The sequence below is a fragment of the Colletotrichum tamarilloi genome (genome assembly GCF_030869305.1).
Source record: "Colletotrichum tamarilloi strain Tom-12 chromosome Unknown Scaffold_134.1, whole genome shotgun sequence".
Classification (NCBI taxonomy): Eukaryota; Fungi; Ascomycota; class Sordariomycetes; order Glomerellales; family Glomerellaceae; genus Colletotrichum; species Colletotrichum tamarilloi.
In genome coordinates, this window is record NW_026849517.1 from 37,577 (window position 1) to 60,989 (window position 23,413).

The 23,413-nt window shown below is 51.0% G+C and overlaps 8 protein-coding genes across 8 annotated transcripts; 4 read left to right on the forward strand and 4 right to left on the reverse strand.

The window, feature by feature from the left end:
• Positions 1 to 416: 416 nt before the first annotated feature.
• CTAM01_14778 (cytochrome b5-like Heme/Steroid binding domain-containing protein) lies at positions 417 to 4,993 on the forward strand (the record flags this gene model as incomplete). Its single annotated transcript, XM_060530777.1, has 9 exons — positions 417 to 955; positions 1,062 to 1,422; positions 1,567 to 1,641; positions 1,701 to 3,078; positions 3,145 to 3,336; positions 3,392 to 3,688; positions 3,745 to 3,972; positions 4,033 to 4,332; positions 4,386 to 4,993. 9 exons carry the CDS (start codon positions 417 to 419, stop codon positions 4,991 to 4,993), a joined length of 3,978 nt encoding a protein of 1,325 aa, XP_060374642.1.
• A 935-nt stretch (positions 4,994 to 5,928) lies between these two features.
• CTAM01_14779 (cytochrome b5-like Heme/Steroid binding domain-containing protein) lies at positions 5,929 to 10,877 on the forward strand (the record flags this gene model as incomplete). Its single annotated transcript, XM_060530778.1, has 10 exons — positions 5,929 to 6,437; positions 6,536 to 6,899; positions 6,960 to 6,977; positions 7,059 to 7,136; positions 7,194 to 8,940; positions 8,994 to 9,266; positions 9,327 to 9,578; positions 9,645 to 9,938; positions 10,006 to 10,203; positions 10,258 to 10,877. The coding sequence occupies 10 exons, from the start codon at positions 5,929 to 5,931 to the stop codon at positions 10,875 to 10,877; spliced, it is 4,353 nt and encodes a 1,450-aa protein (XP_060374643.1).
• Positions 10,878 to 11,400: 523 nt separating this feature from the next.
• On the forward strand, positions 11,401 to 12,060 carry CTAM01_14780 (uncharacterized protein; the record flags this gene model as incomplete). Its single annotated transcript, XM_060530779.1, has 2 exons — positions 11,401 to 11,566; positions 11,645 to 12,060. The coding sequence occupies 2 exons, from the start codon at positions 11,401 to 11,403 to the stop codon at positions 12,058 to 12,060; spliced, it is 582 nt and encodes a 193-aa protein (XP_060374644.1).
• Positions 12,061 to 12,097: 37 nt separating this feature from the next.
• Positions 12,098 to 13,186, reverse strand: CTAM01_14781 (beta-eliminating lyase; the record flags this gene model as incomplete). The annotated part of the gene is made up of 1 exon (XM_060530780.1): positions 12,098 to 13,186. The coding sequence occupies one exon, from the start codon at positions 13,184 to 13,186 to the stop codon at positions 12,098 to 12,100; it is 1,089 nt and encodes a 362-aa protein (XP_060374645.1).
• Positions 13,187 to 13,615: 429 nt separating this feature from the next.
• On the reverse strand, positions 13,616 to 15,106 carry CTAM01_14782 (uncharacterized protein; the record flags this gene model as incomplete). The annotated part of the gene is made up of 3 exons (XM_060530781.1): positions 13,616 to 14,357; positions 14,407 to 14,689; positions 14,743 to 15,106. 3 exons carry the CDS (start codon positions 15,104 to 15,106, stop codon positions 13,616 to 13,618), a joined length of 1,389 nt encoding a protein of 462 aa, XP_060374646.1.
• Positions 15,107 to 16,232: 1,126 nt separating this feature from the next.
• On the reverse strand, positions 16,233 to 17,719 carry CTAM01_14783 (uncharacterized protein; the record flags this gene model as incomplete). Its single annotated transcript, XM_060530782.1, has 2 exons — positions 16,233 to 17,204; positions 17,303 to 17,719. Coding segments are annotated over 2 exons (1,389 nt in total), but the record flags the coding sequence as incomplete, so codon positions are not given.
• Positions 17,720 to 18,295: 576 nt separating this feature from the next.
• CTAM01_14784 (uncharacterized protein) lies at positions 18,296 to 18,928 on the forward strand (the record flags this gene model as incomplete). Its single annotated transcript, XM_060530783.1, has 1 exon — positions 18,296 to 18,928. One exon carries the CDS (start codon positions 18,296 to 18,298, stop codon positions 18,926 to 18,928), a length of 633 nt encoding a protein of 210 aa, XP_060374648.1.
• A 583-nt stretch (positions 18,929 to 19,511) lies between these two features.
• Positions 19,512 to 23,005, reverse strand: CTAM01_14785 (uncharacterized protein; the record flags this gene model as incomplete). The annotated part of the gene is made up of 4 exons (XM_060530784.1): positions 19,512 to 19,990; positions 20,046 to 20,619; positions 20,670 to 21,066; positions 21,117 to 23,005. The coding sequence occupies 4 exons, from the start codon at positions 23,003 to 23,005 to the stop codon at positions 19,512 to 19,514; spliced, it is 3,339 nt and encodes a 1,112-aa protein (XP_060374649.1).
• Positions 23,006 to 23,413: the final 408 nt, after the last annotated feature.

Consider the following 23,413-nt stretch of genomic DNA (forward strand, 5'->3'; position numbering starts at 1 on the left):
TTCAGTCCCTATCCTTGGAGGGTTACACATGACCCTGGTGCTGCTCCCAAAGGCATTGTCCATGGAGAACGAATCTCTCCATTGTTTATAGAGGCCCCCCCTGCTTAGCGGTTTGAAAGGGACGTCGCTGAGGTGCCGCTTGCACAAACATTACTCAAGGGACCATTGATGAGGAGAGCCTTGACGCATTATCCTCGATTGATTCACGTGTCTTCCTGCCCTCGTCCAAGGAGTCTTGACAAGATGTTGTTTCCATTCTGGAACGATGTTCCGAAAACTGAAACGTCGAGGTCCAGGTTTAAACCAATTCAAATCGTACATCACTCAACATGTCAAGAACTTGACGTGCCCCAATCTTTTCCGGGCTTACTCTTTCTTGTTTCTCGTTTCCTCATTTCTTCACCAAAGACGACACAATGGCTGGCGTTAGCTCCGAATCGAGCCTCTGGGCGATACGGTATCCCAACTGGGATACAACTAGGGAAGCCTTCGAGGATGACAAAACCCCAGTACCGAAACCGCCATCCGTAGCAATCGACTGGCTTTTCCTCAGCGAGACTTTTCAAATGAGAGCCCTTGGGGGGCTGCGTATGCCAGAATACTGGGCCCTGCAAGACATCGACGCATATGGACCAACCTACCGCGTATCGGACGTGACAGGTGCCATCGAAGACGAAAGCGATCCATTCATTGATGCCGATCCACGTGAGAAACTGTCAAACTTTATGGATGGTTTGACACTGTATCCGTACGTATCTTGGGCAACCAGTGACTTTGTCGAGGTGGACGAAACGAAGTGGTTCAAGATCTTCCGAAGGGAGAGATGGTCGAGTTACAAGCACCCCGACCCCAACGGGCTATCGATCGATATCGACGATGACGCAACCTGGGCCAAAATAAGCAGAGTCATCGAGCTTGCAAATAGAATTCTGAAAGAAGCACTCAGTCATGAATGGTGTGTTCCCACTTTACACGTACGAACAGAATCAGAGGCCTTTGTCCTCCGGTTGGAGAAAGACTTGTAGCACATCTGCATTTCACTGACGCTTGATATCCGCTAGGCTGGCAAGTTTTCTAAAGGAGGATTCCCGTGAAGTTCGACGGGATGTAACGGTAGAGTCAAAACATCAGGCCACTCGGAAGGGTACCATCGTCCGCGTCAAGCCGGTCAGCCCCGAATCCCGTCTTAGTCCAACAGAAGCTCGAAAGGTTCTTGACGACATCGCCGACACTTTCTTTTGGGGATTCTATCTTAGAGAGGAATCGCCTTCAGCTATTGGATTGACATCAAAGCTCATTGACAAGAACGGGAGGCTGCTCAAGTGGATGCGTGTTGGTATCGAGTATTTCCAGCCGATATTCCAAAACATGATGTTCCAGGACCCTGAAGGCCGCCAGGCAACGTTTCTGGTGACCAAGACTGTGAGTTAGATCTCCATTCCAACCTTCCTCTGATGTTAATAGGTATTGACTAGTTTCTGTTTTGGCTAGATACTGCATGAATTAATGGTATTATGCCAAGATCTTCTTCTGCCGAGATAACTTCACTAAACATGGAAAATATAGCATGGTATATCTGGCCACATGCACAGATCGTATCAAGAAAAGCATCCCGAGGAACCGCTCATGGCGACCGAAGCTGTAAGTAAAATTTAACACCTCTGTCGCGCAAACTCTTGCTTATGTGGTCGCGAGTAAAGTTTTGGGACGAAGAGAAGTATGCAGAGGCGGGCATTTCTTGGGAAATGTCATTCTTTGGATTTTCCCTGAAGGACGTCTCCAGCGGTCCCCAAAGGGCTGGTCATGCCCTCTTCGGCATACGTGCCCCTTGGCCAGCTTTCTGCGTGTCAAGCGCCGGTCGCATGGATACCTACGACAATGGGCCTCTCACGGAAGCATTTCGGGAACATCGGCCCGGCATACCTGCCATCGTCCCTTGCGCGATGACATCTTCTGACTTCTGGGAGACGCATGTGCCAAAATACGGATACAAGGCACTGAGATATAAGGGGGTCTGTGTTTCTGAACGGGTTTGGGAAAGCCACTATCAAGACGCCGCACGAACCTCGCGAGCCAAGATTCTTGACCCCCCTTATTCGGAATACGGTCGCCTTGATCATAGTATGAGAATGATTGCGCAGCGCTTGAGACTTAGACGATTGGAGCTCCGAAGGCTGAGGCCATGGTACAAGGAAGAATACACCAAATGGCATGCTACGATATATGCCGAGACTCAACTGCGATGCAAATTGGCCGACATTGGGTCTTCGTCTAAATCCCATCACGACACACAGGAATCCGATATTCGGCACCAGCTCAAGAGCGTCTTGTGGCCATATAACTATAGTCTCGATGTCGCCAAATTCAAGATTCGACACAAAACGACATCGAGGTTCCTCTACCACGCCTACGCATATCTGTGGTTGGCAACGCTGCCCGTCAGGAAGAAGCCTACGCCATCCAGTCGTCCGACCTCAAGGCCACTGCATCCCGAAAGACTGAGCATACCCAAAGCTGCTGGAGGCCAGGAGGTCATTGACCTTGCTACTAATCAGGGAAAAAGAACATCAGTAGCGACTGAAACGTACCTACACAACTCCAATACCCCAAGCCACAACAAAGAGCTGTGCATGGAAAACGCCAAACTGTCGTTTTTACGATGGAAAGTTCTCGGAAATGTGTCACCTGAGGTGGCTAAAGGTTTCGAGTATGACCGCCGTGATATAAGGAGAATGATGGATCAATCCCCCTATGACCATGGGTGGTTAACTTACAATTACCGAGACTTGCCCACCCACGTCACTCAAGAGACGCATTACCCTATCGGAGCATCGCAGGTTCAAGGACTTCCCTCGGAGAGGATTGACCTTGACGACGCCGATCTTCCATCCTGGGCTGTCGCGAGACCGGTGATCGCTCAAGTGCCGGTCCCGTCGCGAGGCAAATCTGCTGAGATCACCCCTCCGCTTCGCCACTACCATGTAGGCGAAATTGGTGATCATCAACGCGTCGGTAGCGGAGTCAAGTGGTTTGTCCACAAAGCCGACGGTGATGACAGGCATTTAATCTACGACCTCAGTGGGATATTGTCGTCGGAGTATGGGTGGAATGCTGCAACTCGAGAGAAACTGACAATGAGGCCAGATTTCTCCAGTCCTGTCTTGAATAGGGTGCTTCGCACAGGAGACATGAACGAGAAGGTCCGTGAATTGTGTTTGAAAAATGGGCCCATTGGACAAGTGATGCAGCTCATGCGCACGGAAGATATCAGACTGGCTTACAACAGAGACCGCTTGTCATGTGTAGCCTTGGGTAACCACGTTTTTGATCTGACGTGTGATCTGACAAGGAAGTTTATCCTTGGCTTGGAATTCTCGAGACTTGCTCATAGGCTCGTACGCTGATCTTTCAGACTTCCAACTGGCAGAACACATGCAGCCTTTACTGGTGATTATTAAGCAAAAACGACAGGAAAATCCTCTCCTCAGGGCAGTCAGTTTAGGATATAATCCTGATGTTATCGTCAACTTCCTTCGGCCTTATCAGATTGGGATCAGGACGCGAGATCTTGACAGGTACAGCGTTTACCGATTACGCCATTTCACATTGAACGAAGTCAAGTGGCACGTTTACCCAGAGACAGGGATCTACACCATCTTCAAAGGGCATTCGGTAATAGATCTTACAGGTAAGTTCGGTACAGGTTCAAAGACTCAGGTCGAGTACTCAATGCTGATCAAACAGACTTCATGAAATTTCATCCTGGTGGTATGGAGATTCTGCAGAGCGTCGCCGGGAAAGACTGTACACGTGAATTTAAGCAGTACCATCGAGTCCCGACGGGTTTCCTTGGTGTCACTACACATGTCTATTTCGAAAGGCTGCAAGTTGGTAAGATCGTCCCTGAGCAAAGCCCAGGCGTTATATCTCCGGATCAAATTGTAATTCGAAATCAAGTCTTCAGCCGAAAGGGTAAGTATAGAACACGTTTCCGGACTAAAGATGAAGTTCCTACTGACAGTAGTCGCTTAGCGGATCTTTCAAGGCTGTCAGGTACCGCCTTAAACGGGTTAAGGGGTCTCCTGGCATCTGAAGAACTTGAAGAATACTGGGGAAAGAATGTGACGGCCCAGATGGACACAGCAAGCCCGCCAAAAATACTTTGCAGACTGTTTGATACAAAATGGCTTGTTGTCGCCAAGGTTGTCGCGCCAATAGACACACTGCCTTTCATGGACGATCAAATGTTGGCGCGCATGGACGGCAAAGTTGAGCCCTGGGGCTTCCGTGAATCCTACGTTTCTGACAGCAAGTACATATACAACTTGACTTGTGAGTATTGCCGTCGGCACTAATTGTCTGCTCGAGTAACTAAACTCCACCAGCATACCTCAGATACGGAAAACCTGACGGGTACAATGAGCTTTTGAAACCTCGTGCCGGAACAACGCTCTCCAACTCATCACAAGACCAAGAACTGAAGCGAAGGCTGTGGTCAGACTTCCAATATCGAATTATAGCACAGCATGGTCCGAATCAAGATGCCGATTTCGATTGGAAAAGGTCCTTCAGGCCGATCTCCGAAGATGTGCCTGACTTGGAAGGTGATGAAACTTCGAAAGTCACACCTGCTATGTCATCTGCTCAAGCTGCTGAAAAGGGCAATGCGAATCGTACTTCAGACCAGATTGTCCAACCAATCCAGAGCGTGGCCGGCACGAAACGCAAGCATAATGGGCAGCTTAAGGTGCAGGAAAAGAGCATCAAGGCTGCTACTACAAGCCGTTTTGCACTGCCAGAACAAGTAGCTGCAGGCGTGAAACGGAAGAGCTCGCCGACTCCGGTACGGCCGTACAAGAAGGTAGTCAAAGAATCTCGTGGCTCTGCTGGTGGTCCCTCGTCTGGGATTGAAGGCTCAAGCAGAACAAGTTCAAGGGGAACAGAGAAGCCGAGGCAAGAATGGGAGTGGAAGGACTTGTACATGTATCGGTGATGATGGCAAGGACGCGTGTGGAAGATTGAGGCCGGATTGATGAGGGAACAGAACTGATCTGAATGATGACTCGGTAGAAGGTTGTTGAGCGTGTATTCGAGATTTCATGACGCACCTATGTGTTCGAACTTAAGGTTGTTCATCTTCCAAACACTTTTGCCCGCATGAAAGCCGAACAGTAATGTCCCCCGCCTTCGCGAGAAATGTCAAAATCTGCCACATCAGAATACGGTGCCGAATTCCAACACCTCTTCAACGACCATCGCCTGGCATTGGCATTGCTGGGATGTTCTAAGAGTACTAATAAAAAGCTGTTTCACGTTCAATATCTTACATGAGGTTGCGTACCAGACCTTGGCCCTACCAGACCCGTGGTCTCAGCAGATAGTTCCTCTTCCACTCTGGGCTTTGTGCGTCTCGCAAGTCAGTTTCGGCTACCTACCATGCCCATGATCCGAAGCATTTGTAATTCATTGTTCTGGAAACATAGCACAAATTCGCAGTGCCATGTCGCTGAATCCGGAAAGGGACCAGGACCCCGGCCACGCATCCCATCGGCGGGGACACAAAGGAACAGGAAGCCCACGTTGACCCCTTGCCGAAAGGTTCATTGAACAGTTCTTTGCGCCCAAGACCAAGGTTTCATGAATCCTTGGGTTTCTGCTCATCTTTTTTCAGTTACAATGCTGAACGTAATCCAAAATTGTACCGCTCGACTGTTTTCAGTCATTTGAGGAGCGTTTGTGTTTCTCGCTCGTCTTTCCATTCCAATCCGATCTACCAAAATGCTTGATCTATATTCTGAGTTGCAAGGCTCTCACTCAACCGCTCGACTTACTTTTCCACTACCTGCTCAAGACTCGAATCTGTCTTGAACTCAGACGCAGACTGGTCTCCGGCATCACTCATTCTGTCAGAGACTGAACATCCCCAGAATGCCTGACTCTTCAGAAAGTTGCTGGGAAAGGTATTATGGCGTTGGCGAGACACGCCCGCTGCGACAGAATGGCCTATCATGGATGGACCCAATCTTCCCATCTCTTGACCCGCAGACACTCGAGATCATCGAACCACACTCTGACATAATTCCACAACCGTCTCCTCCCGAGCTGGACGATCTCCTCCTCTCGGAGCGACAGCAACTTTCAAGTCTCTCGGGGTTGCGAACCTGGGAAGCTGCGGTACTGGCAAAGACGGAAGCCTATACTGCAACGGGCGAGAGGCAAGCAATGAATAGCAACGAAATACAAGTCGACGAGTCGTCCTGGCTGCCTGTTTGGTCAAGGGACCGTTGGATGATTGACTTCATTGCGCCTCCCAGTTCGTCCACCAATTGGTCTGGATCGCGTCTCTGGAGCGCGCACGATCCGGTCATCTGGGGCGTTCTTAAAAAGGCGATACAAATTGCTGATAACATCGTGCGGAAATCCCTCGAAGGAGGCTGGTAATTACACATTCCAAAAAGACTTGACATCATACTGTAGACAAGAGCAAGGTAGGGTGTGAATCAAGACAGAGCTAACATTGTGCGTTTCATTTCAGGCTACAATCTCTGCTCATCCCGGAAAACCTTGAGAGCCATGAAACGACACTTCTGTCAGGTTCGAGTAAGGTCGGCAAAATCTGGAGAATGAAATCATCTCCCATCATTCGCAAACCTGCGAAAGAACTGATCCAGCTGCTGTCCTCGCCTTCCCTTTTGAACAGAATATTTTGGACTTTCAACGACAAAACAACCTTGAACTCATATCAGCCGGACGGAATCATCAAGGGATTGACGGCACCATACGATTTATCGGAAGGGCCAATCACGGTCTTCGTCAACATTTCTGGGATAAAGACGCTTCTGGATGCAAACGCCACTCAATCTTCTAAGAGTGCGGCGCTGGTGTGTCTTGCAGACACTGTGAGTCTGCAATCTCGCGAGCCTTTTACTTGCTACTTACTAATGCGCTCCTTTGTACAGCTAGTTCACGAACTCATGGTAACTCCACACCGATTTTGGGTGTTTTTCCTGAGGACACCTGTATCAGAATCGACTAACGCTGGGACACCCTCGTTATAGCATGTGATTGGTTTTCAGAACTTGAGCAGTGAGGTCCTGCTACAAAAATTAGGAGTCCCGCTTCACGGTTTTGAGATCGTAAGTAACCTGAATATTCTACTCGCTAGATCTGCCGATAAGAATGATTTTTGCCAGTTCGGCCCACAGGAACACCAGTGCGAGCTCGGGTGGTCATTTGAACAACATGCATTTGGAGGCACTGTGTTTGGACTTATCCCCAAACGCGATAGAAACTTGCTCAGCATGAACTATGCGCCATTGATTCTATCCATCAACAGGTTCCCTCATGTATCTGATCCTACACTTACCTATGACTTCCTTTTGGATAGCCCCACCATCAAAACGAGTTGGCCTCTGCCATCACTTTGGCATACTTCCCTTTCTTCCGAGGCTTTCTGGACTCAAATCGTTTCTAAGTATGGTTATTCGAGCCTGAAGGCACCCAAAATGCTCGAGGTCACGAGAGAGAACGGAAATCGGGGCTTTTACCAACCTTGGGTTTGGACTATCGAAAAGTCGGCTTGGTTCAAGCAAGGCTTCGTCCCTCAAAATTTCCAGGCTGATGAGCTCAGGATGTCAGCGAGGAGTTTGCACAGCCGGCGGCTCAAGTATCAGAGAATGCGCCCGTGGTTCAAAGACACATTCGCAATGTGGCAGATGACGCCTTACAGCCAGGTCGATCCTCGACACAGACTTTCATGTCTAACGATTCCGCTAGCTCGCAGGAACCAACGTGACGAATTTGACACAGATTGTCTAGTTAATGTATTGATTCACCCGCTATACGTGGATTATAACCAATACGGCGTACTCGAATATGAAGTTTTTCCACGAAACTTTCAAGCTCGCATTCATGATGAGAATAAGACGCAGTGGTTCTGGCGGGCCATAGGGTTTCTCTTGCTAGCCTCGCTACCTGCACGAGCAGAGGAAGTCGTACCGGCGAAACAGCCAAAACGACTACTATCGAACCCTTGGACTATCTCCCAAAGTCTCCCGCTCAGCCAGTCAACAAAAGACGCCATCCAGACACAGATTAAAACAGCATGTGCGGAAAGATGGTTTTACCCGCCGTTCAAGTTAGTAAGGCGACACATGCAAGATCCCAACGACCCATATTTGGCACGCAGTGATCGCCACAGTAACATTGATCTAGCAGAGACCGCATTCAATACATACACGTCACTCTGCATAGAGCCAGCCGGTTTGCGAGACGCCTTTGTAGCCGAATGCTCAAGCTTAAGAGCCCAATTGGATGCCGACTTTGCAAACGGCTACACCTCGTGGCTTGACTTCCGTTTTCAAGTGCCTCAATACCCTGGGCAAACCTACGATGGTAGGGCACTTTCACTATTGGACTTTCATCGTTCAGGTGCAAATCCTGGGAACTCTACAGACAAGGACAGTGGAGACAGAGCTGCCGAGACATTCCACGGAGAAGACCCGGCAAAACACCCCTCCCTAGACTTGCCGGCTTTTGCGAAGGCTGGCATCGTCACTGTACCTTCAAAGCAGGGTGAGAGTCATCAACGATATCAGCTACCATACTACACAGTGGCTGAGCTGTACGATCACGCGAAAGTACTCGGAGATGAGCTGATTCTGGTCGAGAATGGGCACCACCTGGATGTTCACAAATGTTCTGCCATCTGTCGATCGCTCGAGCTTGATGAGGACGAACTGCCTGAGTTCACGAAGCCCGCTTTCTACGGCACTCAGTTGACTGATTATGGAGTGGAATGTCTCTACGAAGCTGACATACTTTCCTTGCCCTTGGGGCGAGTGGTTCGCATCTTGCGGGAAGATGACATTGCTCAATGTGATGGAACCGGTGGGGATCCGTTATGGATCCGCATACACAACAGCGTTTTTGATATTACTCGTGCGTAGGATTGCAGACACAACCCACATTGATTGACCGCTGACATCAGACAGATTTGAAGTGTTTATCAGAGCCGGGACTACGGAGGCTCTTGGCGAGTAACCCAGGTGGAGATCCATCTCTTGAACTACTGCAAGATGGGTATTCTCTTGACGAGATCAAGAAATCTCTTGCACCGTGGCGGGTTGGCATGGTAGCCAAAACTCCAGGCGTAGTTGCCGACAAGCATTCTGTCAGAACCTTCACGCCCCGATCACTCAGAAGACACGAGTTCAGAGAAACAGGGTTGTACGTTGCGATTGAGAACAAGGTTTACAACATCACCGGTAAGTAGAGAGATGGCTAAGGCTAAAGAACTAAAAGGGTAATGACTGATCATATGGCAGACTATGCTGAAACACATCCAGGGGGGCTCCAGTGTTTGGTCGAAAATGGTGGACGAGACATTACAGATCTCTTCAATAAGTACCACCAAACGAATCGCAACCGAGTTCTCAAAAGCTTGCAGGAGCTGTACATTGGCAATTTGATCGAGCAGCGACAAGAATATGCAGATGATGATGTGGAAAGTCTTGTTAATGACAGGCCTGTGCTTCCACATGAAATCAGATTCGGCAGGGAGGTCTACTCGGTGGAAGGTGAGCTTGAATGACATCGTTACGAAATCAGGCTTTTGAGAATATGCTGACTTCCTGATGGTACAGCTCTCAGAGAGTCAGAGGAGCATGGAGAGTTCTCCGAACTTGCAGATTCTCTTTCGCCCTACCTCGGACTCGATGCCACGGAGGCTCTGCAAGCAGAAGAGTATGAGGACGGGCCCCTCATGCGCTTTGCTTGTCTCAGGGGCTACATTGTAGCAACAGTCGAGGCAATAGGCTACAGTCTTCCGGAAATCGAGCCAGAGGAACTCAGAATGTTCGATGGACATACCGACGAGGGCCGTGATATCCAATACGACGCATTCGTGGCTTCAGATGGCTTCGCCTACGATTTAACAGGTGAGTGTACTTCGTACTATTCTGTCTCTAAGTCTACCTCACAAGTTTCTTACTCGTGAAAACCCAGCTGCGATGCTTTACGGATCATGCAATCCCATCTACTCCAAGTTCAAACCCTTCCTCGGAGGTATTGTAGGGGATGAGGAGTTAAGAACGTACCTTGACACCCATTGCGAAAATCTCATCTGTGCGGTTCTAGTACAGGAAAAGAACGAAGAGAATGGTAGGCGCATTGTCAGCTGGGATCCTAGGAAAAAGGTTGCTCGTGAGTATAGTCTTGCGATCAGTTTGGGTGAAATGTTATTGACCCCTTTTCTAGCCCGGTATAAGATGCCTATCTGGGCCAATCGCCCTCGAAAGGTTCCGAAACCACCGGCAGAAGACGACATTGCTCCTCATATTGACACCATAGAAAAGGCCAAAGAAGTCGCAAGAGAGGAGCAGTCCGAGGAGAAGGAAGTATTCGAGCCCACTCCGACGGCAACCTTTCTTCAAAACATGATCAATCAACTTGACGAGGTCAATCAGTCCAGCTTCGCTATGGGGCCCGAGGAGGAAGAATCGCGAACCAGCTGTAACAGAAACACTAAAGGCAAGGAACCGGAAAGTAAGGCAAGTAGTTCAAAGACGCGACAATTGAGCAGATTGGAGGCCGATCTCAGACGTCGCAAGGACGAAAAGATCATGAGGGAGATAGCCCGAACATGGCAAGAGGTGATTGCCTCAGATGAATCAACTCTACCGGCTGCTTACCCGCCTCAGAACAGCGCCAAGGACACAGTTGGTAGTGCGCTTCAAGAGAAACAATCAGAGGAAGGAGAATGTAGTGCCCAACAAGATGCCGCTCCGCCCGGTATGTCGAGGAGAGCACTCGAGGTCATCAAAAAGCGCAAGCCTGTGTTCGAGATCGATGAGGGCCCCCCGAGGAAGCGACGATAGATACTGCTTTGCATCTACATGCCAAGCTTGCTTTAGTTTTTGACACATATTGCCGATATCTGAAGTATTCCTAGGTCTTTTTTGTTGTTGGCGCCGAAATGGAATTGGTTGTTTCCCTCATTGATCGAGTCTCGGATAACTATCTTCATTGCGTTCGGATGGTTATGTACTTTACGACAGAGTTCCTCAAATAACCGCCAGTCTGAGAGAGCTGAACTCTCCGCACTCAGTTTTCGTGACAATATCCACCTTTTAAACTTGAATGTTGAATAGACAGCTCCGCATCAAATCACCCACGGACTCGGACGAGATCCCCTTACTCCACTCCGGCCGGGGCAAGCATCGGCCTAGTCTGAATGGTGTCAAGTGATGACAAACCATGACGTGATGGAGTAGCGCTGTCGTTCTCGTCGAGGTCCAACACCGACATGGGCATTGCAGACTTTCATTCTTGGGGATTACACATTCTCTCGACAATATCGTCCTAATTGCAACAATTGTACTTATAGAACTCAGCTGCACCATGTCTTTCATGCAGGAGCTCACGTCATGGATGTCCCCAACATCGTTGACCCTGTCCAACCCACCAAAAGCGGGCGACGCGGCCCCGAGCACCGACCAGCTCACACTGCCTAGGGATGGTGGTAAACCCGCTGTAATCGCTTTCCTGCGGCACTGTGGATGCCCATGTTAGTCAATGACCCAAACGATGGATAGGGTTTCGTTCCGTAGGATCGTCAGTGAGACTCACATACCTCACCCACCAGTCGCCGAGAAGACCTTCATCACGCTCCGCGAAGCAGCATCGAAGCATCCCGAAATCGCCTTCATCGCCGTCTCTCACTCGTCAGAGTCGCACACACAGAAATGGCTGTCCGAGGTCGGCGGACCCGGCGATAAGAACCCGGTCCAAGTCATCGCCAACGAAGAGCGCGACGTGTACGCCAGATGGGGACTCGGCGCATCGAGTTTCTGGCACGTACTGAGTCCCTGGGCGCTTTCGGATGTGTTCAAGCTCTCTCGTGAAGAGGGAATCGCCAATAGGCCCACTGAGAGTGGCAACAGATGGCAGACTTCCGGAGCTTGGGCTGTTGATGGGAAGGGTCAGGTTACATGGGGTGGTCCCGCCACGACTGCCTCTGAGATTCCCGATGTTGAAAAGGCCATTGAGACGCTGAAGTAATGTATGTTCTAATTGGTATTATTCATTTTTAGAAACATCAAATTCGACTTTCGGCAGCTCCAGCGGACCAGCCCTGAACCAAACCGACAAACTTTTCAACCTCTGTCGTTTCCGTCGCCCACGTTGTGAGCAATCTCACCACAGCCTCATCATCCCCTCGCTTCTCCCATACATAAAAGATGAAGTGCTCCTGCAAAACCTTGATCAAGCTCATGGGCAGGACCGCAAACACCTGATTCGTCTCCGTCACAGCGTGAACCGAGAACCCGGCTGCAGCAATACCGCTGGACAACGTCTCGGCGCAGTAATTAGCTAACCGCGCGAGGTCGAAATAGAGATCCTCTCTGAAAAGCTCTGCAAACTGCGCGCCCATGATTCTGCTCTTGGCCAGAAGCGAACCATGCTGCTTGACGTAGAACTCGAACTCGGTCGCTAGACGAGCGTCCTTGACGACCACAGCTTCTCCGAGCAACGCTCCGTTCTTTGTGCCTCCGATCCAGAAGATGTCTGTCAACTCCAGGATATCGTGGAGCGTCATGTCGTTTGATTTTGACGCTACTGCTGTCCCGATGCGTGCGCCGTCGAGGAAGAGTATAAGCTGATTTTGTTCGCAAACCTGCTTGATTGCAGCAAGTTCGTCTCTCTTGTATATCGTCCCAATCTCCGTCGCATTAGAGATGTACACCAACCTCGGCTTTGCCATGTGGGGGAAATGCCAGTTCTCGTCCACAGCGCGTTGAATGCTCTGGGGTGTCAACTTGCCATTGACTGGCGCGACATTGATAATTTTGTGCCCGCTGGCTTCCACCGCGCCGGTTTCTCTTGTGACAATGTGTCCTGAACTTGCGGCAATGGCAGCTTCGTGGGGTCTTAGACACGCTGCGATGGATATGGCATTGGCTGATGTCCCGCTGGGGACGAAGAAGATTCCAACATCATCGCGACCCAAGTGGCGACGTATCCGTTGCCTGGCAAGGTCGCAATATGAGTCGCCTCCGTAGCCGGCTTCTTGAGATGTGTTGCCAGCGAGAATGGCTTTGAGCAGGGCCGGGTGAGCTCCTTCGCTGTAATCGTCCAAGAAGCTGTAGCGAGGAGTCGCCGTGGGAGCGGGGAATTGTGAAGGCATGTTATGCTGTAAATAGGCGATGAGACGAAAAACAACAACGAGAGTCAAACGAGTCACTGGAATCATGAGAATCTGGTTCAGTTTCCCGGTAATTCTATATAGAAGTCCCCATCCCCACCGCAAAGCCCACCGAAGCTTTCAGACGATGACAAAATCCGAGCGTTAGTAAGTGGAACGTTAGTCAACGATAGTCAGTGCGATCGCGGTGGGTCAGCGCTCAACAAAAAAAAAAGCGTTATCAGACTTTCCCGAAACTACGGATGTCATGGTCCTTGAGATTACCTGCAAAACTTGACGGTTACATGCGGCGTGACAACGGATAGGTGCGGGTTGACAGTCCGGGGCTCCGGTGCTCGGGAAAGCATGAAGTGTTTGGTTGACCGTGCAGTGCAGTACAATGCGGGGGGAAGAGGTGGCCCAAGACACACATCACGAGGCCGTCGTTGAGGAGATGGTGCTGGTGGCATCCATGGAAAAGTCTATGAAACTCCGGTAGGTCTCAACCATGGAGTCGTCGAGGGGTTTCGGGTACGTAAGAACCTTTTGCGATCTTGGCTTGAGTGGTACGCCGTTTGCTGTGAGGTCGTTTGACTGGTCGTAGAGTTCTGGATATTTGGCGTAAAAGGCCGGGTCAATCTTGTAGTACGATGCACCTTTATCCATGTTCAACTGCTTGAACGCTGCACGAGCATGAGACGGAGACGAGAAGAGAGTGGTGATATCCGGGGCGGGGAGACTGGCTGGGGTATCGTTGTCGCCGGCACCGGATGACAATGACATGGCTGCGATAAGGTCCGTCACCCGGACGTAAACTGTAATTTGAGGCGCGTCGCTTATCAATTCGGACATGACCGCTTCCACCACGTATCCCGAGACGGCGTCGCAAAATATCTGGTCGATAAGAGGATTGGCGGCGTGGAGCTCTATCAATCGGTCCCGGATCGAGGGGAACGGTATCCAGTCTATCACGCGCGGGTGCGGATGCTTCAGTTGCGTGTCGGTAGGCCGATACCGCTGGTGTAGCTTTTGGAATGTCGCGGGCGAGGGGTAGAGTTGCCAGGCCGTAAGCTCGATGATGTGGAAAAAGCGCGTTTTGGCGTACCATGCCATGACATCCGGTCGCGTCATGCTGTTGAACATGGACAAGACCATGAGAACTGGTTGATATATGCTGAACATAGTTGTCAGTCATGTGTCCTTGTGACATAAGGTCTACTCACCTTTGCATCGACGGTTGGCTATCCGGATTGAAGCCATTTGCCGCCAGCTTGCTTTTCAGAAGATGCTGGAGGAGCTTTATGTGGTCCGAGAACGGCGAATTTGATATCGGCATGTCTTTTCTCAGTGCCATGCTCGACTCCTGAGATGCAGCCATGGCAGTCAGGTACGGCTCTATTCCAGTTTGGTACTCGAAGCTCCAGATGTTGGGGATCTGGGTATAGAGGGGGCTGGTTCCGGTCACATTGATGAGTTCCGACGATAGAAATGCATCCTCAGATTGACCTGGAGTACCGTCAGTTGCTGATCGATGAATCTCAAGATCTTGAATCGCTTACCTGGACCAGGATGATGGGCAAGCGGCGGGTCAAAGTTCAGTGATGATGTGTCAAAAGGTTCCAATTGCATAGATGGTCCTGGAAAAGGGGGCCTTTCGTAATCAGTCTGCTTCTTGTCGTATGTTGAGAGCTGTAACGGGTGATCTTCTGTCTCCTCAAGAAGTTTGCTGTCCTGAGATCCTGTGTCGTTCAAAGTCTTTGATACAGAGTCGCTCAAACCCTGAATGTTGGCAAGCAGTCGCGACATCCTTGCCTGAACATCGACGAGTTGCGCCCGCAACTGCCTGTTCTCACGCTGGAGCTCCTCGATCCGCTCATTGTCGGACTTCTGGTCGGTGTTCACTCTGCTACTAAGCTCTCTCATGCGCTCCGCTTGCCTGCGACGGAAAGCCTGCTGTGATAGTCGGTTGCGCAGTCGTCTTAGGTTGATGCAACCCCTCGTTAGCGACTTTCGTTGGGGGTAATGGGGTGCTGCCGTTCACCAGCTAACTCCACCTACTTTCGTTCTTGTTCACTCATTGAAGAGCTCTTATCTTCCTCGTGGGAAGTGTTTCTGGAGGGCGGCATCATGTGCAGATTGCTGAGTGACTCAAAGCTCTCAACTCCATTCTTCAGTTGGGAGTTTGTAGGAAGAAAGTCGCAGACTCATTTCTGTCGCACACTAGATTATCAGGTACCTTACTGGCGTCGTGGAGACCTGCTGTCGGCCCCACCACCGAATGCTCCGTGCCGGGAATGCCGTTACGGTGGCACCGTGAGCTTGCTCTTCGGGCGCGATCGGGACTCCTTATAGTTGAAGGGCTAGTTGCATCGATTTGGATAGGTATTCAAATGCTTTATTTTTGTGTAGGTCTCCCCAGTCGTGTCGGGACTCGGTGAAAGACACGAGATGTTGTCCGCCATAGCTTTCGAATCAAGACAAATAAATGAGAATATTACATGTCTTTCCGCGAAGCATGTCCTGAGATCTACCAAAGCATTGATCATGCCTCTAACGGAACAATGACGCGGTCAAACCAGACAAGCGGCGCATCACCCCCCTCCAGCCTCAGCCCGACACCAATTTGCGAGACCTTGCCAAGAATATTGACTTTGAACTCAACGGGTACGCATAGTATCGGGATGCCAACTGTCTGTGCCTTCTTTCCTCCCATGTATCCTCGACCAAGCCAATGATTGCCAGACATTGGCTCGAGGTATATCATCGGTGCAAGGTGCGCAAACGCCTCCCCTCCCATTCCAAGAACACGAAGCTCGCATTTGACAACGGAATTCGAACAATCCAAGACTACCTCGAGAGTGCCAAACCCAGTGTTATGAAATTCCCCGACGTGATCTGGGATGGGCAATGTTGGTAACAAAGGCGGGGCCGGGAGTGAAGGGTACAGCTCGCTTGCGCAAGCCTGCAAATGTTCCAGCTCAGCTTTCTTCCTATCTTTGTATCTTTTCTTTCATTAGGCCTCCGAATAGCCAAAGACCTTGGAGGAAACTTACTGTTTGTTCATATCTGGTCTTTTGTCTTTAGGAATTCCTAAGTGTTCCGAGAGAATATGGGTCGCAATCACCTGCGGAGCCTTGACATCCGTGTTGGTAAAGACGATCACGCCTATCTGCTGCGAAGGAATCATCATCATCATCGAGATAAACATGTTGACTCCACCGCTGTGGAAATACACCTGCTCGCCTCCCAAAATGGCGGTGTACCACCCCAAGGCATAGCTCACAGGCCCAGTAAACGGTTCCATCGCAGGAGCCACCAAAGTGCGCGGCGTCTTCACCTCTCGATGTCCCGCCTTGGAGATCGGCGCGGACTCGGTCATCATGATGCGCAGGTACTTGGCATAGTCGAGGACGTTTGACACAATGGAACCTGCGCCTTCTTCGCCAGAAGAAGGTTCGTGCGGTAGTTGCAGGTAGCTTCCGTCATCTGGATTGTAATAGTACTCCTTGGCGAGAACCAAGCCACTCTGTTCGGCATCTCTTAGAGAGAAAAACGTCTCGTTCATGCCCATAGGCTCCCACAAGTACTCTCGGAAGAAATCGCCCAGCCATGATCCAGTCAAGACCTCAATAAGATGGCCCATAGCCCCGAACATCTTGTTGTTATACAAGAAGGTCGTGCGTGGTTCCGCAGCCATTGGTAGATGTCTCAACAGGCGGGTAGTTCCCTGAGCCGTAGCAGCCGGTGCCAAATCATGGGAAGGGTAGCCTGTCCGATGGCTCATAGCGTCCTCGAGAGTGATGTGAGCCGTAGCCCACTCATCGCTGAGAACAAAGTCATCGCGGAGAATGTGGGATACCGGCGTCTTCCAACTGAGTCCAGGGTACACTGACGAGGTCGCGCTTGCATTGTCGATGAGAAGGGAGATGCCGGCGGCAGTGAAGGACTTGGTGGTACTGCCGGTGTAGTAAAGCGTGTGCGGGGTGACGGGTGTAGAATTGAGAACGGCGTAGCCATAACCCTGAGAACATCAGTCCCCCATTGCCAATTGTGAAGTGTTGTCAACTCTTGCACTCGAGACCACGCGAAGTCGAAACGAGGGGGCGGGGCGATCTTTACCTTTGCCCAAGTGTTGTTCCCGTCGACAATTGCAACGGCTAGACCTGGAGCATGCCACTCCTCCCGAATTCGCTCAATAAATTCATCAAGGTCCTTTGAAACTACGCGAGGCACATCTCCGACAGCTTGGTTTTCTTCATGGAGGGGGCGCTGTGCTATGTCTTGTCCGAAGGCTTGGGATGCCCACAGGGCCACGATTGGAAATCTAAAATGCTTCATCTCAGTCAGTGCATCGTATTCAGTAAGAATGAAGGTGTGATTGAAGGCCACGAAGCTCGGTTGCGACTTAAGTATGAGAGCTAAACAAATGCCGTAAGCCCCTGTATGTAAGCCCGGAAGAAAGTCCCCTCGCCGGGCGTCTAGCTGCGCCGTAAGATATGTCTCGGGACCAATAGTTGGTGCGGACTTCCCATTGCCTCTTTAGGAAGGTGGTTCACCACATTGACTTCATCGAAGAGGTAAGGCTTCAGCGACATCTACACCAAGTCCGGTACTCATTAATAGCAATCCATGTCTAGGCCGGGGAACGGAAGCTTATTTAACCAGACACAAACAGATTGGAAGAGAATGAAACAATGGCGAAGATTGGAACAAAACATGGATTCAAGAGCGTAGTCGTAACCATGAGGGCTTCTAATGAGTTTGGAAACAAAGCCATTCATTGTCAATGTCCTCGGCCACCCCTCAACTTTCTCGAGATAATGCCGTTGTCCCGAAGATCTTTTTGTTCCGAAGTCTTTCTCTCAAAGCCCTCTGATAACAATAAGACCGCACTCAACCATCGTGGCACCGCGAGAATTATCCTATTTAAGTGCACTCACCATGCAGTCAAATTGTGAGTTTAGAGAAGTCATCAGACTCATCTACAACGCATCAACTCCCGACCAAATAAGTTCAAAAACTTACACGAGAAGAACACCATTCGAGAGACCAGACCGAAACACCAGGTTCCGACACCATACTCTCCCTTTCAAAGTACCAAAGTACATCAAAATGAACGCAATCAACGCTGCTCAGCTATTTGAACAGCTCAGTGAAGAAGACAAGCGACACTTGGCCAATTTCACAGGTGCCGATATCAGGAGGTTGGCGCTTCTGGCCACAACTCGGCTGTTTTCTCGCGGGATTAGTGTTAGGCCTACCCCCATAGAATCGCAGCTAATCCCAGGTAACGAGGTGGCCGTACCTTCAGACAATCTCGACACCCAGTATCACCCAGAACAAGGCAATTTCTGCAATGATTCCACATGCCCTTGCAACTCCATCAATTCCCCTGGTGCCCCCTCCGACCCCGCCGACCGCTCTGGTCCCCAAGAAGCGCTTCACGGGTTCATCTTTGGTAGTAACTCAACATTCCGAGCTGACTATCAGCTTTGTGCAGATCATGCCCACATGTGTGGGGGCGAATACTGGTCCAAGTCAGAAAAGCCGTCAGACTTGGAGGAGTCATCTGAGGGTGGCAGTGAGATGGAAGAGCTGGAAGAGCCCGTCAACATTTCAGTAGATGATTACATCTATCTTGATGAGGATGGAAACGAGCTGGACTCTGAGGGGCCTGGGCTGTCGGACTTGAGATACGACTTTGAGAGTATGATTTGTTCAAACGAGGAGGACAGAACCAAATAGTCAAGCTATGAAGAGGGCTTTACGCGCCCTGGTAAGGGAGGTGACCGTAGAGCGAGTGTCCATGCTGCATGTCACTTGATAGGTAGATGTAAAGAGTAAAAGAAGTAGTGATTGCATGAAACTGGCCTTCATGATCTCGATTTCCTTGTAAAGTTCTCATTTCCTTCCAAGTCTTCCAAATCCAACACCCATAATGCCACCCAAAATGCGCTTCACAACCCTCATCCTCACACCCCTCGCCACCCTCGCCCTCTCATCACCAGTCGCCGACACCAGCGCCAACACCAATGCCGACTCCCTCGAGGAGCGAAAGTCAAGTAACTCTCAGCAATTCTCACACTGGGAAATCGGGTTGAGGGTATCATCAAAGCAAGTAAGGTAATCATTATTGGATATCTGTGTAACCGGACCATATAACTCCTATCCCCGTATCCATCCCACGCTATAGAAGCCGCTTTGCAAAGCTGGTAAAGCATGAGCAATACGAGACATCCACACCGGAAAGCTCTATAATGTACAGGAATCCCGAGATACGCCGTTGCTTTTCCCTCCAAAAGATGGCGCAAATGGGCGCAGGAATGAATCATACAGAAGGCTCGCTCTTGACTGCTTCTTGGGCACCAACACCCTCAACGGTACCACCGCAAAGCTGGGCTAGCAAAAGATCGTCCATATCAGCTATAGCCGAGTCTGCAAACGGGTCGTCACTTTCGCCCATGGCGGGAGTATTTGCGCAATCTGCGCCTGGGTCCTGGCTAGATCTGGCGAAGCGTTTGGCTGTCTGCTCCAGCTTACGGTACATCTCTGCGCGAAGCAGTCGCTCAGCACGGGAGAGGCCGGTAGGCTTGGGATCCTTGTCAACACCAATGAGGACATGCAGATAGTCGCGGGCGAGCAGGCTATAGATGTCTTGAACTTGCGTAGTCAATTCGTCCTGAAGTCGTCGGCATAACGCCTCAAGCTGCTCCTTGACGCTATCGGTGGAGTAGCGGAACATGGTAGCGCTAGAGGTCTCGACGTGGCTGACCATATGATTCTTCATGCGAGCGTAAGAACCAGGGCCTATTGATAGTTAGTTGACGGATACCTGGAAACAAGTAGTGGTAGCCTGGCTTACCTGACTCGGCGACACAAACGTCGTAAGCCGGCTGCATTTCCCGCTGGACAACAGGATGGAAGCCGCGGCTGGCCTCACGCTGCAACTCTTGGACGACTGTGCGAAGTGTCCCAGGGATCTCTCTGAGACGGGCGGTGTGAGCTCGCAGCTGCGTGCTCAGCATGTTGATGCCGTTGTAATCAGCACCCAGTTCTTGGGATCGTGATATGACGCTGCCATGGAAGTCCTCAAGTAGAAGGCGGGCGCTCATAGCGAAGCCCTCAAAGGCCGATGGCAGTCGACGTTGGAAAGTCCGTTCCCAACCACTCGCTAGCTGTCGAGAGATCGGCTCGAGCAGCTCTGCGTTGAAGTCGCGAGGACCAGATGCGCCTGAATAGACTCCCGACCGGCGACATGTTGCCTTGTATGTGGCCCAAAACATTCCACCTTCGCTGCGATGGGCACCCCAGCCGGATGCCGTAGGGCCAGCCGCGCTGGCTGCCATAGGAATCGATAGGTCAAAGTAGTCGTAGATGCTCTCCGACAGGGCGTCTTTCACGGAAACGATGCAGTCATCAACTGCTTTGGCGAAGTCCTGTCAGGTGTTAGTTAATGAGGATAACGTGAATATGGGCCGCAACTCACATTGTCCAGTGTAGTAAGCTGCATTCGCACACGGGTGCCCTCACTCTGCAACTCTCGTTGGCTCAAGTGAGACCGCGATCCATCGTTGGCAGCCCACATCTTCATTGAGTTGAGGAGTTGGCTGAGTTCGGTGAGGAAGCGACGGCCACCAGCAGCGCGGCCGCCTTCGGTGAGCTTCTTAGCGTGCTGCTGAAGTTGAGGAACCTCTGTTTCGTTGACATCCCGGAAGCCATCATTGTTGAAATCATCCTTCTGCAAACGCCCCCGCATCTTCTGGTAAGCGCGGCTGCTCACACAGAAGACGGGCAGGTTGCGGGCGACCTCGTCATAGTCACGGATATCCTCGTCGGGATTGAATGTCTCTTCGTCTTCCTCGATTGCAGCCTCTTGGTCCAGCCTACGCAAGTTAGCATGTGTTCATTTCGGCGAGAGCCCCAATTGACATACTCCTTGATACCCATGGCAAAGTCACGCTGAATAGCGCCCTTGGAGTAAATGTTTCTGCCCTGGATACACACCGCCTTGGCTGCCCCAAGCAGCCGCTCTTCCTCTGCCTGACTGCTCTTGATTTCCTGCCGCATGTTGGAGAGCAGGGCATCGACCTCCTTGCGCCGCTGACGGATTTCCTTCTTCTGGTTCTTCAGATCCGCCAGCTTCTCATGGATCTTATCCTCTGTCAAAGGCTGCCGGTTCTGGCTGTCGGGATTGTTTTCCTTATCACTATCCGAGTTGCAATCCGAATCATCTGACTCACTGCTACTGGAGTAAGATGACTTGCGTTTCCGACTCTTGGATGTGGTAGCTCCACGTTTGCGTTTCTTGCTCTCTGAGGGGGCGAAGACGGTCTTCCCATCCGCATGTTTACTGGCGAGGTCGTCCCACTTATCCCAAAGCGTGTCAATTTGCTCCAGGCTGTCGACGAGGTCCGACTTCTCTTCCCTGGCGTCATTGAGCTTTCGCTTGAGCCCTCGAAGTTCGCCACGTAGCTTCTCGATTTTGGACCAAGAAGCAGAGATATCAGATTCAATATCAAGACTTTCAGCAGCCTCAGTCACTGAGATATCATCTGTCTTCGAGCAGATGAACGTGACAGCCGAGTAGATACCATCGTACTTGAGTTGGCGCTTGAACGAATCACCCAGTAGTGATTTGGCTGTCTTGTCGTCGACGGCTCTGTTGATAGGAGCAACAATCCAAAGACCGGTGCATGCCTTCATGTAGTTCTGTGCGACAGCAGCACGAGCTGCGTTGGAGTCCTGGACACCAGGAAGATCGACAATGACGGCACCAGTAGACAGGGCGTTTGCCTTTGTGAATATCCGGACAACTTTGATCAGGGGCCAAAACTCCATGGGAACGTCCTTCTTGTGCGGATTCTTCTCCTTGCTATCCACATAACGCTGCATGCTTGCGTACAAGTCCTTCGCGGTGGTTGCTCGCAGCTTTTTGACGCTGCCAAGAACACGGGCGACAGCAGGCTCATTGACCAAACGGTCAGGGTCGCTCTGAGCAATCATCTCTTTTGTTTTGTTAGGGTAGACAGACTTTATCTTGGCGTAGGCGATGCCTGCCTCGCTATCTTCGTTAGCGCATTCGCGTGAAATGTTCCCGCTATCGTCGAGAAGATCAGTAAACAGAGTCTTGAGCTCCTTCTTCCAGTCCTCGACGGAAATAAACTCTATTTCTGAGCGATAGAGCTCCTCGGGGTTTTCGGAGTCGTTATAGGAGATCTCAGTAGGCGAAGCGGTACAGGCGCGCAAGCAATTGGTCGGTAAAAGTCGCTCCTCGTCGAGCAGGGCGTTGATGACAGAGCTCTTGCCGGCACCTGTGTTGCCCACGACACCAACAATGGTTTTGGACGGCCGAGAGCGGGCCTTGAGGTCCTCGATTGCCCTGACCCATGTCATAGCCTGCGTGCCTGGGAGGGAAGCGGTGAGGCTGAGGGGAACCTTGAGGCTTTCGAGGACCTCTAAGCCGATCTTGACGCCTCGTTCAAGGATCTCAGGGGAGGTTTCTGTTGTCCATTGCTCTAGGAAACCGGGGACTTCATCTTGAACGGTAGGTGACTCAGGTTCTTCGACAGAAGCTAGACTTTCGTTGTGTGGGTTGGCGGGGTTGAGGATGGGGTCGGCTTGCTCTTCCTTGACGAATGCCGCAGAGCCCGGTTCAGGCTTGATATGAGGAAGAGAAGCATTGGGTTGGGCAGTTGCCAAAGATGGGACAGTGGTAGATGCTGAAGGGTTTGAACTTCCTGCCGACTGCTGCAGGACCGTATCGGGAACTCTGGCCAGTTCGTCCAAGTTGGCATTCGGCGGCTCAGCCTTGACGCCCTCCATCTTGATTCGGGGCATCGTAAGATTGGTAGTGAGTGACGTGAACGGTGACTAAGCCAATGTGGTCGACATGTGAGGCAAGCTACCGTAGGTCGACACTACAGAAGCTAAGGCCGAAGTGCAGGTGATGTTGACCGAGAATCTGATTCATGAAGTTCTGTGCACGAGCGAGCCTAGATTTCGTCAAGCAGCTCTAAGCGGATCGTGGCGGTTTAGACAGTCGTAATTATTGAGACGCGACGGGACGAGAAGCAATTAGTCTTCGCGTCTTAGGCTTGGGCGGGGCAGGAACACCTCTGGAAGGATGGAAGTCGCCATCCCTGTACGTACCCCTGTCGTCCCGCGCAGGAAGGGGCCCCTTCCCATGATTGCTTCGGCAGTGGCAGATCACGTGCCCCCTCTCATCCTGAA